This window comes from Schistocerca serialis, chromosome 2 (genome assembly GCF_023864345.2).
Source record: "Schistocerca serialis cubense isolate TAMUIC-IGC-003099 chromosome 2, iqSchSeri2.2, whole genome shotgun sequence".
Classification (NCBI taxonomy): Eukaryota; Metazoa; Arthropoda; class Insecta; order Orthoptera; family Acrididae; genus Schistocerca; species Schistocerca serialis.
The window spans coordinates 364,392,082-364,405,725 of NC_064639.1; the positions used below are offsets into that span (position 1 = coordinate 364,392,082).

Sequence of the window (13,644 nt, forward strand, 5' to 3'; positions counted from 1 at the left end):
ATTACCCTCGTAATTTACGTTTTTTTTCATATAGTTCAGTAATTTTTGCCCTGTATCTGCCCTACACGAGGCTCTGCTGCAGCGGCAGAGCAGCTGGGTTGGACAACGAGCGCAGACTCCCACAGTGAACGTAGAGGATTCCTCGGCGGCGACTAATTGGAGACGAGTGCGTAAATTTCCCGGCGACTTCCTGGGCGCGGAGCAGCCCACGCCTCTTCCTCCGCTGTTGACACTGCGCGGCCCACGTGTGTGTGTGTGGACAAGCGCTAGCGCCCGGCGGAGTGGAGCCCAACCCTCCAGGCGGGTTCCCGCCTCGGCTTCTGCATTGTGTCGCACACAATACGTTGCTTGGGCAAACACACGGAAAACCGCCCAAAGGAAAGAATTCATTAACTATTTACAGTCGGTGGTGGGCTGCGTTTAGATAATATCAGCCGGATGCAAGGCTTGCTTGCTGAATACTGTTTAATACGAGCATTCATACAAAATTAGCCTACATAATTAGTCTGTATTTTGTAACCACGTGCATAGTGCGAGCGTACATTCTCATTGAGACGTATGCACACCGAGGCAAGCGTTGGAATGCATCAGCAGTGTACGAAAAGGATTTAGCAACTCAAAACGCCTTCGTCCAAAGATTGCAAAGTGATGTTAGTGTCGGCAAAATACAGGGCGAGTCAAAAGTCCTTGGGCGCCTTCATAAGTCGGAATATCAAAGGGAAAATTGAAATGTGATGATGGGAACATAGGTTTGATGTGGGGCCGCAACTTTTGGAGTGAATGTCGTTCATGGCCGTCATCTTGAAAGCCGGCATTTTGGATTCAAGTCATTTTTTTGAATGGGAACGGGGGTGTATGACACATCAGATAACACTTGCTTCAGCTCTGGAATTTAGTGGTGTAATTTGTTTTTGTCTATCTTGTACAGTTTAGAGGTTATTAACGTTCAAAGTTGGGAAATTACCTTCATACCGACTGCTACAACACATGTTCTACGTGTTGTCCATCCCGTGCAATGCACAACTGTAGTCGGCGCAACCACTCTGACTGCACACGGAGGAGAGTGTCTCCTGCAATTTGGTCAAAGGTGTGTTGTATGCGTTCCTCCAGGTGTCTCAAATCATAGATGCTCTCAGCATCTGCTGAAGATGTCCCCATAGATAAAAATCAAGGTGCGTTAAGTCACCACGCGGGATTAGCCGAGTGTTCTAGGTGCTGCAGTCATGGACTGTGCGCCTGGTCCTGGCGGAGGTTCGAGTCCTCCATCGTGCATGGGTGTTTGTGTTTGTCCTTAGGATAATTTAGGTTAAGTAGTGTGTAAGCTTAGGGACTGATGACCTTAGCAGATAAGATTTCACACTCAGTTTTGCGTTAAGTCAGGGGATCTGGGTGGCCACTCCACGGTACCATGGCAACCAATCCACTTCCCTGGTAGTTGTTCCTCCAACTATTCACAGACACCAATGCCATACTGTGGAGGGGCTCCATCGTGCTGAAAATAAGATGGGAAAATGCCGTCAGCATTCAGTGTGGAGGGGACACAAGTTCCTGCAACAGCATCAGATACTGTGGTGCAGTTAAGCTGTTGTAAATGAAAAATGGCCTAATGATGTAGGTGTCCCATATGCCACACCACACCATCAGCTTTGCTGGACTATGTTCTCGAATTGGGGCAACCCAGTTTGGATTTGCGTCACTCCAGTATCGACAATTCACCGTTCAAAGTGAAATACGCCTCGTCGCTGAACACTGTGCCCTTGGCAAACGAAGGATCCAGTTCATATTGTTCAGCAGCCCACAGGCAGAACTCCAACCGACGATCAGGGTCATCCTCATTAAGTCGATGTTGCATCTGCAGCTTATAAGGATGCCACTTATTAGTGTGAAATATCTGGACAACTGAGGTTTGGCTCATTCCACATGCTAGGGCCACACGGCGGGTACTTCGTTTAGGACTTTTCACAAACGACGCAACAACCGATTTTCCTCATTGGTGGCAGTCCTTGGTCACCCACTACATGCCCTATCGTGAACAGAGCCCGTCTCCCGGAATTTGGTGATCACGTGAGCCACCGTGCTGTGTGATACTGGTTCTCTGTCTGGGTGCCTGCGTCTGTTGTAGTCAGCTGCTATTGCTCGGTAGCTATGTTCCCCTGATATAAGGATGATTTCGATATTCTGTTCACATGTCAGATCCATTTTAGATCACATGGAACAAAGAGAGATACGAGTCGGTATCAAGGTAACTTTGAACATTAATAACTTCTAAACTGTACAAGATAGACAAAAACAAATTACACCATTCAGTTCCAGAGGTCAAGCGAGTGTTATTTGATGTGTCATACATCCCCCTTCCCACAAAAAAAAGACTTGAATCCAAACTGGCGGATTTCAAGATGGCGGCCATCAACGACATTCACTCCAAAAGTTGGGGCCCCACGTCAAACGTATGTTCCCATCATCACATTTCAATTTTCCCATTAATCTTCCTATGATCTGCCTCTATGCACGTCTGTTGCCATGAGACTGTCAGTATCTTAAACTGAGGTAGGTGACGTCTAAACTGAAATTCTCTCTATTATTGCCAATGTCGTTATTTTTTATTCTCATCTGACCGGATGTTAGTTGCTGGGCAGTGAAGGAGTTCAGATTATTAGATCATTTTCATATCCGTTTCTCACTGAAACTCAGTAATTCGTTAATATTAACTGGATTATCTCCTTACGGTTGTTACAGCCACAAAGTCTGAACCACGATTCACAACTCCATTCCGTATGACACCAGTTATTGTCATTTTCAGGTGATTATTCTTCTGATATCTAGAAGTGGCCCGCCATGAATTCCTCTCCTGTGCCAACCTCTTCTCCTCATAGCAGTACTAACACACTGCACCCGCAATTACGTCTCTCTTCCTCTACTATGGAAGTTATTTCATGACGTATTAAAACATGGCGTGTTGTTATCTGGTCCCTCCGTCTTCAAGGCAAATAAATAAATAAGATGATTCAGACATGATACCGATAGAAATTGTTTTGTGGCAAGACTGAATCAATTGTGACGGAAATGGGAAAGAGTTCCCGAAAGAGAAACACACACAATAACTGATGGGTTTGTATTTGGGAGAGGGGAGGGGTTTGTATCGAATGATTCCGTACATGGGAGCGCAAGCAAGTGCCGCTCCGCTACCGAAAGGGGATGAACAGTGGATTCACACAATGTTCACCCTTATTCCGTTCAAGCATCGACTCGGCTCGCTCGAAATGGCGGATGACATCAGTACAGTGAATTAAAACTGACCAGGATCATGGTGGCTGTCGGACTGGCAGCCGTAGTGTGGTTTTGGGGCGGTTTTAGACTTGATACAACATTTGACTCACACTATAAAGAAAGGGCAGCACACTCAGCTCTGTGAATTATTTTTTCTTTGTGACATATCAGTACTTAGACAGTCACGTACTTGAAGGGCACAACAGAGGATTAAAGCGATAAGATGATCTAGTAATAACTTGGCAAACGTTTAAGAGCAGTTGCAGAGAGTTTTCTAGGGTTACTTACCAGCACGGTGTGTAAAGGACAGCTCCAAGACGACTTCTGATAACGACTCCCTCGGAGAAATTTTTAACAGTATGACTGACTTACACAACAGCGTACTCACACGTTTAAAATGCGGCTGAGCAGTAAAATGCCATAAAATGAATTCAGAAGTCTTGGGTTCAATACCGAGTCATTATTTACGTCACTTATTTCACCTCTGGTAACATTTGTTGATGTAAAAAATGACGTGTTGGGTCGTGGTTAGGTGTCCACGTTGTACCACAGTTCGTCCTGCATATGGCAAGGCAAATTAGTTGAAAGGTTGGAGAAAGGCAATGTCATTCCACCTCCAGTAGCACTACGCCTGGTAAAGAACTGTGGTAATAAAGTCAACCATTTGGTTTATAACTGATAACCTATCGGGCACATTAAGTATTACTTTAATTCGTGGGTATGCGGTTTAGTTATCAGGTCTCTCTTATAATGTTATTTCGGAGAGGTCAGTGGTCTACCGGTATGGGGATTTTTTTATCTGCTTACATGTATGAAAATGTTGCAGAACTCGAGTCATGTCCTCGATGCAACCGGTGAACTTGTAGTAGCTGTCGGCAGGAAGCGTGCTCTATGATAGCCATGCGATAATACGAGGGCAGTTGAGGAGGTGTTTTTCCCTGTGAGAGAGATTGACGTGAAAGTGACGAACTATCTATTCTTTGGAAAGGGTAGATGTTCCGTTGGAAGTTGCAACATTAGCAGCTGTGCATAGGTGTGATCTCTCTACCCTATCCGGCCGGTGTGGCCGAGCGGTTCTAGGCGCTACAGTCTGGAACCGCGCGACCGCTACGTTCGCAGGTTTGAATCCTGCCTCGGGCATGGATGTGTGTGATGTCCTTGGGGTTAGTTAGGTTCCAGTAGTTCTAAGTTCTAGGGGACTGATGACCTCAGCTGTTAAGTCCCATAGTGCTCAGAGCTATTTGAACCATTTTTTTCTCTATCCTAATTCCACGCAGACACTACAACGTTTCAAGGCTTGTTAGATATTGAAAATACTGATTATCAGAGGATTTAATTTAGGTCGCTTTCTTACGGTATTTGACCTGTGTGGATGACAAAATACTAGTGCGTCCAGGTTCGGATAGGCACGTTGGTGGACTGTAGATCAATCATGAAAGAATCACTAAAAGTTCTCCCGGCAGAAAATTCGTCACAGAGTTGATGATAGCTTGACACTTTCAAGTAACATGCGGCACGGAGCAGTGGTGTCTTGATCGCTTCCTTTCGGAGACCATCTACTGTGTCAACCTCAAATCACGGTCAGTCTTTTTCTGTGGCCGCGGTGGCAGGTGTTCCCAACATTTATGATCATATGCGAAGGTTTCTTTTGTCGGACACTCAGTTAACATGAAGATTCATCCCCTCATCGGCGTCGTGAGTAAATAACGCCTCTACGGTGTCACTGGTGCCCCAACCAGTAATTTGCAGACAACAAGTGGAAACGTAGGTGGCCCACAGGCAGGCACGTGGGAAGCCAGCACAGGACTTTTTCAGTGCACGTTGGAGGGGAGGGGGGGAGGGGGAGGGGGAGGGGGAGGAGGACACAGCGAGCTTTCCCTTTTGCCGGAGGCTGCCGTCAGGGGGACAAAGCGCGGTGCGGGGTCGCGGCTAATTAATCCTCTGCAGGCGCGGTCGAGCCCGGTCGTGGCAGGCTGCTGCCCTCATTAGCTGCCTGCCTGCAAATGAACCACCACCGCCGCCTGCTCTGTTTTTGGATTCACGGCTGTCTACAAAACGCGCCTCCCAACTGCTGCTCGCGCTGTCGTAAGATCTGTTCTCTCTGCCCTCTAAAAGACCTCGCACCAGCCGAATCGCCGCACCTCCGGTCCAACCCCCAAAAAGTATATGTGCGACGGTTAAAACTACCCCCGTTTCGGACCCTGAGTACCCATATCCAAAAGATTATCTGGAAATAAATTTCAATGCAGATTGTGTGATTGCCTAATTATTTTGCTTTACTTTCTTGTGACAATTAGAAAAGTAAGGCTCAACGAAATTAAAGCCATTAGGCATTGAATCAATAGCGCAGGTTAAAAATGTGTGCTGAACCGGGATTCGAACCCGGGACTCGCGCTTACTAGGCAGATACGCTCACCACTGTGCGATTCGGACACAGTGGTCACCACAGTCGCATGGACTGCTCTAGCACCCCTCCCGTCAGACCCAAATTTTCACGCTACTGGTGTAGTGCCCCCTCTTTCTTAGCCTCATTACTCGCACCATCGGCGGCCGTTGTAGCCGAGCGGTTGTAGGCGCTTCACTCTGGAACCGCGCGACCGCTACGCTCACAGGTTCCAATCCTGTCTCGGTCATAGATGTGTGTGATTTCCTTAGGTTAGTTAGGTTTAAGTAGCTCTAACAAGGGAACCTCCCCATCGCAACCCCCTCAGATTTAGTTATAAGTTGGCAGAGTGGATAGGCCTTGAAAAACTGAACACAGATCAGTCGAGAAAACAGGAAGAAGTTGTGTGGAACTATGGAAAAAATAAGCAAAATATACAAACTGAGTAGTCCATGCGCAAGATAGGCAACATCAAGGACAGCGTGAGCTCAGGAGCGCCGTGGTCCCGTGGTTAGCATGAGCAGCTGCGGAACGAGAGGTCCATAGTTCAAGTTTTCCCTCAAGTAAAAAGTTTAATTTTTTATTTTCAGTTTATGTGACAAACTCTTATGTTTTCATCACTTTTTTGGGAGTGATTATCACATCCACAAGGAAACCTAAATCGGGCAAGGTAGAAGAATCGTTTTAGCTATTCGCGAAGTGTCGACAACATATTCCTGTCATGTGACGCACATGCCGTCACCAGTGTCGTATAGGATGTATCAGACGTGTTTTCCTTTGGAGGAATCGGTTGACCTATGACCTTGCGATCAAATGTTTTCGGTTCCCATTGGAGAGGCACGTCCTTTCGTCTACTAATCGCACGGTTTTGCGGTGCGGTCTCAAAACACAGACGCTAAACTCATTACAGTGAACAGAGACGTCAATGAACGAACGGACAGATCATAACTTTGCGAAAATAAAGAAAGTAAACCTTTCACTCCAGGGAAGACTTGAACCAAGGACCTGTCGTTCCGCAGCTGCTCATGCTAACCACGGGACCACAGCGCTCCTGAGCTCACACTATCCTTGGTGTTGCCTATCTTGCGCATGGTCTACTCAGTTTGTATATTTTTCTTATTTTTTTCGTAGTTCCACACAACTTCTCCTTGTTTTCTCTATTGATCTTGTTGAGTTTTTCAAGGCCTATCCACTGTGCCAACTTATAACTAAATCTGAGGGGGGGTGCGATGGGGAGGTTCCCTTGTAATTTCTAGGGGACTGATGACCTCAGATGTTAAATCCCATAGTACTCAGAACCATTTGAACTCGCGCCATCGCCGGCCGAAGTGGCCGTGCGGTTAAAGGCGCTGCAGTCTGGAACCGCAAGACCGTTACGGTCGCAGGTTCGAATCCTGCCTCGGGCATGGATGTTTGTGATGTCCTTAGGTTAGTTAGGTTTAACTAGTTCTAAGTTCTAGGAGACTAATGACCATAGCAGTTGAGTCCCATAGTGCTCAGAGCCATTTGAACCATTTTGAACTCGCGCCATCTTGCCGATTCCCCTAAGAGGTCGAGCCTGGTGTGCCTCTGCACTGAAGGAACCATTGGCCGTCCTCGCCTTAGTTACGTATGTGGTGTCTGTTGTTTCACGCATGTTCTTAAGAACGGTCACCACAAATATAAATACAAAAGCATTTCAAAATGCCGTTACCAGTTTACACCGTCCATGTGCTATCAGAGCTCATGAAAGCACATGCTGCTAGTAGTGACTAACGTTCCCATTGTGTTATGCGGACGGCTGCATTTTGAAGCGCTTTTGTTGTTCTTGTAGGAAGAAAATAATTCGATATTACACACAGAATATTTCTCTCTTTGTCGCAGGTTATCGCTGATTGCGCGTTTCGGCACTTAGCCATCCTCTTTTTTTTTTTTTTTTTTAAAAAAAGTCTCGCTTTGTTCACTTTTGTTCGTTGCATCTGCTCGGGGCGGACGTCGTAAGACATCCTTTTAAGTTCGTTGTTGATCCATTAACTCAGTTTTTTACTACAGAGGGTAACTAAACCCTCTGACCGAACACGCTGAGCTACCGTGCCGGCGCCTCAGATGATGTTTGTTGCTCTTGAGTTACAGACTTCACCGTTTCAGATACGCTCAGCACTGTGCGTTTCTCAGTCCATGAAAAAAATTAAATGAGCACATGGCGTCGTTGGCCGTGAGGCCCCAACCGGGGAAGTTCGACTACCAAGAGCAAGTCTTATTTCAGTCGGCGCCACATTGGACGACTTGCGCGCCGGTGATGAGGATGAAAGGATGATGAGCAGAACGCAACACCCAGACCCCGAGCGAAGAGAATCTCCAACCCGGCCGGCAATCGAACCCGGGACCGCTTGCATGGGAGGAGAGCACGTTACCACCCAGCTGAGTAGACAGACTCAGTGCTTGAAATGATGTCGGCACTGGCTGTGCCAAAAACCTGTCTCTGTGCCAAACACATATCTGTTACGTCGAAGATAGGCGTTTGGTACAGTCATTGCTGGTCTAATTTCACGAACTAAGAAGCAGTGTTGGCGGCGCTATGAACTGGATAACTCAGGACCAACAAACACGATCTAAGGATGGCTGAGTGCCAAAACACTTAATGAGAAGTAATAACGCGCGACAAAGCGAGAAAAACTTTATGTGAAAGAGCATAAACATGATTGCTGACCTCTACAAAAACCTCCTGTCTTCCATTATTCGATATTATGTTGTCGTATTGGATGCAGCTGATAAACAATATCGTGTCTCTCTCTCTCTCTCTCTCTCTCTGTTTTATTCGATCCACTACACAGTTCCATGGTTACGCGAGCAGTATAAGGCACATTCATTTGCCACTAATGCAGTCGAAATGTAAACTAAATCGCCGCGTATAAAGGCCATTGCTTTACCACTTTGTGTGCTGCAGTGAAGGACCTATTTCGTTGCTGCCTTGAATGAGGGCGTGTCCAGTATGCTTCCAGTTTCTCGCACAGGTCCATTTCTCTAGTACTATCTGACTGGACGTTCCAAAAGTTTAGTATTGCGGTGATTTCCTACGAAGTGGTGACCGAAAGTAGCCTTTCAAAGCGGTTTGTTTTCTGTCTGATGGAGCATAAAACGAATTTCATCTGAAAGGTCAGCTGTCGCCACTAAATGCACGTCCAGTTCCGGTATTGATGTTTAAATTCTAGTCTTCCTCGCCGATAAACAGCGTGAACCAGGCGCCTGGTGGAGATACCCATACGGAGGTCATCGACGAGACGATTTTGGTAGCCCCGTGGTTCATCTGGGCAGTCACTTGGTTAGCAGTTGCTAACCCGTTGCAGTTGCTAGTCCGTACACATCTCCGCATCCGTCGTTCACCTCTGTTATCTATCGCCCGTCATGCACCACACTTGCCTCGGCGCCGGTTTTGGATAGGGCCATGCAAAGTATACTTTAACCAAGTTTACATATTTAGCGGTTTAGCAAATCCTTCCACCCTTGGCCCGAAAGCCGATTATATCCTACTGGTCGTCAGACAGATCACTCCCTTTCTGTAATACGACAACGACTGCACTGTTTTCGGCGTCCCCCCATGACACCGCTTTACATATCCTCCACTGCTAGTGCTGCCAACTGCCGACTGTGAGTGGTTACTGCACTTTTGAGATCGAACACAGGCGGGGATCACATAAATGTTACAGGACCCTGTCTCGAGTGAAAAGTGGTGGTAACATAATACTCCCTTGGCTTATGCTCGAAGTTTCTTTTCCTTAGAATGACAAGTTGAGAATGAGCATATGATTTTTCTGTGTTTATTGCAGGTTGGTGGACAAGGACACGTAAGAGTACTGGCTATTGACTGGAGCTGTTTGTCCGTAGACGCCGTCTGCGGCTGGGTCCGCGGGCAGCGGCGCATCGGCGGGGTCGGCGACGTCCGCTCCCGGAGGCGGGGTGTCGGCCCCCGCGGCGGCGGCGGTGGCGGCAGCGGCAGCGGCGAGCGCTAACAGCGCGGCGTCGCGGCGCCTGCTGCAGGAGGCGCTGTCGCGGCCGGCGCCCTACCCCATGATCGTGGCGCCGCCCGGCTACTGGGTCGACGGCCACGACCACGACTGCGCGTTCGACGCGCGCGGCAACCCCGTGCTGCCGCAGCCGCCGCAGCCCGCCGCGCCGCAGGCGCACCGCTACAAGATCGAGACCGACGAGACGGCCAAGTGCTACCGGAGGTTCTTCGTCGGACTCGTGAGTACCCTACCCCTCTACTGCTAGCCTTCGTCGGTGGAAAGTGTTGTGGCCCGAGGTCAAGATAAACTTAGTCGTCGTCCAAACCACCTGCCGGTTGCCCTTTTATGAGGTGTCACTGGACCGCGATAGTAGGGACCTGTCAAAAGTACCGTGATCTGGCTTTACATACTGCACCCGGCACTTCTCCTCAGTTATCGAAACCGCTGCACCAGTAAATAACCTATCACTTGACACTAAAGGAGATGAACAGCTCCACCAACCAAAGAACTGTCACTGGGAAGATGGGAACGAATGGGCATCAATAGACAACAGATGAATCGTAAATCTGAACTAAACACCTAATTTTTACCATACACCAATTACTTCTGAAACTCCATGTCTATGTATCAGTGAGAAAATTCTTACGTCAATACTCCTAGCTCAGCGGTCACTGGAGGAGCTGAATAGGATCTACAGTAGAGTCGAGGATGTTTGGCGGGAATATTGGAACTGGTCCTCTTCAAACTATTACTGCAGTGGTCGATATTCCGAAACCTTTCCTGAGATCTGGTTATTCCGCCAGAAGAGTGGTCCACATGGCTCCAAGCACTATGGGACTTAACATCTGAGGTCATCAGTCCCCTAGACTTAGAACTACTTAAACCTAACTAACCTAAGGACATGCCACACATCCATGCCCGAGGCAGGATTCGAACCTGCGACCGTAGCAGCCGCGGGGTTCCGGACTGAATCGCCTAGAACCGCTCGGCCACAGCGGCCGGCTCAGAAGAGTAGAGACGAATATCCCAGCAGAGGGGTGGAAACGTACGCTATCGAGGAACATGACGTAATCGTTGAAGATCACAAAGGAGCTTCTCAGTTGCTGGCTGCGCAATGTTTCTCAATAAAGACCGGAAGAGTGGTGTACTCACCCCACCGCGTCCAATGACGCCAACGGCAGCGGATCTCGGGTGGTGCAAATGGGGCTGACGGGATCTGTTTTACGTTTACGTCGTGTTTCTCAATGGTGTACCCGCTATTCCTCTGCGTTTCAGCCCATCAGAGATCTATATCTACATACATACTCCGCAAGCCACCGTACGGTGTGTGGCGTATGGTACTCCTTTCCTGTTTACTCGCCAATACAGCGAGGGAAAAACGCCTGCCTGCATGCCTCCGAACGATACCTAATCTCGTGTCCATGATCCTTACGCGGAATGTACGTTGGCGGCAATAGAATCGTTCTGCAGTCGGCCTCAAACACTGATCTGATAAATTTTCTCAGTAGTCGTCCTCAAAAGGAACTTCGTCTTCCCTCCAGTGATTCTCATTTAAGTTCCCGATGCATCTCCGTATACTTAAGTGAGATATCAGATCTCTGGAGAGGGATCGGAACGCCAACCACTGAAGTGTTTGTGGAGAGATATTACTTTGCCTAATTGCTCCACGAAAGTTGGAGACTTGTATAATGTTTACGTGCTCGAAAGCCTATGTTAATGGACTGCAGGTAGTGTGTTAATTACAAATTTCTCCAATACTACACACTAGATGAAGTCTTAGCAGAGACCACCATGGGGTGGTCAAATTAATTCTGGATTCGCTTGTTTATTCTAATTGATACGTGGACTGTTTATTTTGGGCAGGGTGGTGCAAAACGTTCCATCCGAATGCATGTCATCTGAGAGTTGTTCACGTTCAACCATCGACCAGCTTACCTGTAGAAAACCACGTACAGTTATCATGGTGGAAGGGCGAGTATCAAGAAATGTTACAATCAATCAGGGATTTCGATCTGACTAAATAATGGTGTTCCGTACAGCTCATTACGCAACGATACGACATTTTCCCATTATCAGTGAGTATTCATCGACATAGTTTCAACATAATGGCACGGCCGAAGAGCCTTTGTAATTCACTAATGTGCATTTCACGTAGCATTTTGCTTCGAAGCTCCCGTGGGTGGCACAATATCGAACTGGCCACTTCGATCTCTTCGCGCAGTGCTTTACTTTTCGCACGATGTCAAGACCACAAACAAACAGCAGCAAATAGTATAGATTTTTATGTACTACCGATGTGGATTCTAAGATGTGCATCGCATGAAGTGCATTTTGACTGTGCTACACAAGTGCAGTGCATTCATGATAAATTACAATACGAATCTATTGTCTCGACGTTCGAGGGAGATGGCACGTTAGTTAACTTACGATGCCAGAGATCTTCATTTTGGATGTGGCGTTTCGGATCCCCCCGTCCGGCCATCCATCTTCAGAATTTTTTTTTTCTGAATAGATTTTTTCCTCCTAGTCTTCCGCAAACCGACGTAATATTCCGTCTCTAATGTCCTCGTCGTCGACGGTGCGTTCCTTCTTCCATTGTTTCGACAGAATGTTTGTTAATCGTTCTCAGAAGACTCTTTTTCGCTCTAATTATCTCCTCCTTAACAGCCTACCCCCTTCTCTGCGATAACGACTGAGCTACGACACGAAGCATTCGTTTCTATACCGACAGCATTGAATACTTCTTCAGTAAAAAAATTCGATCAAAGCGATGTGATCTGCAACTGTTGAGGAAACTGCGAGGTCCCTTGCAGGCTGGGAGACTGTGTACACGTTAACTTGCAGTCGTACTACAGATAGCTTTAAGAGAACCATGCATTTGAAGTAGCGCATGCAAAATTCATCTGGAGCTTTTCCACTTTCGCCCTTCGTACCTCCACAGTGCGCGGCTATTGTGCCACCAACACCCATTTGTTGCGCGGGCCATAACGCGCGCGCACCTTTTACGGACTGAGAGATCTCGGCTGTGCGGAAACGGGTACACACGGCCGCTGCCGCCGCCCCGCGGCGTGCACTCACCACTGGCACGCCAGTCGCTACCTGTGGCGCCAGCACTGCCGCCATTGTGCACGTTTCTGGGCCTCGGGCGTGCCGGCGCAGCCGCTCGCCAGATAATGACTCCGCGGCTCGCCTGCCCCCACAAAGGAGCTGCTTCACCCCAAGAAGGTCGCCTTGCCTTCAGACGCACTGGCGCTACTACTATATAGCTGCCTGCTTTCACCAACGTGCCACATGCTTCGTGCAAGCCGCTGTACAGTGGACGTCGTGCCTGTATTATCGATGTTCTATCCCAATCGCGTATTGAGCAACTGAAAAAAGTCAGACTACTTGGCCCTGGTACTAATCTCTCTGATTCTCATTATCCACAAGAGATGTACAGGGCGTTTTAGCTGCCCCTACCGATAGGTTTTATGCAACCCGCAAAGCCTTCAAATATCACTCGCAAGATTTTCATATTCTCTCGCTCCCTACACGCAAACTATTAGTCCTACAGACAAAATGAACGGGTCGTTTTGTAGGAAATTTAATGTAGTTAAATTTTTTACTGCTATACATTCTCTCTAGAGGACGTAGTTTTCGAATTGTGCAAGGGAAAGGTACGAGAGTAACCTTCAAACGGGTTTTTATTTAATAACGGCGGTAGATGTACATTGTCGGATAATTTGTTGGAGTTACTCATTTCATTTCAACATCATAGCCATCGTCTCTCTTCTGAAAGCTAAACCTGTATCAAATTAAATTATACACCCAATGCTGTAAAAATGTTTTCTCTACAAGACGTAGTTTTCTGATTATTCAAGAAAAACGTACAAAAGTAACCTACAAACGCCTTCTTCTGGAACAACTCCAAATCTGTGGCCTCCAGCAGTAGTAAATAGTGTCGGAAGTTCCATGCGGCTTTTCGCAGATGATGGCTTAGTATATAGAGAAGTTGCAGCATTAGAAAAT

The 13,644-nt window shown here is 47.5% G+C and overlaps 1 protein-coding gene across 1 annotated transcript in view; it reads left to right on the forward strand.

Annotated features, from left to right (window-relative positions):
• LOC126455987 (rap1 GTPase-activating protein 1-like) overlaps positions 1 to 13,644 on the forward strand; it is an 891,623-nt gene that overhangs the window by 731,133 nt on the left and 146,846 nt on the right. The window contains exon 4 of the mRNA XM_050091744.1: positions 9,515 to 9,874. Coding sequence (XP_049947701.1) covers positions 9,515 to 9,874 — 360 coding nt within the window. The remainder of the gene's footprint in view (positions 1 to 9,514; positions 9,875 to 13,644) is intronic.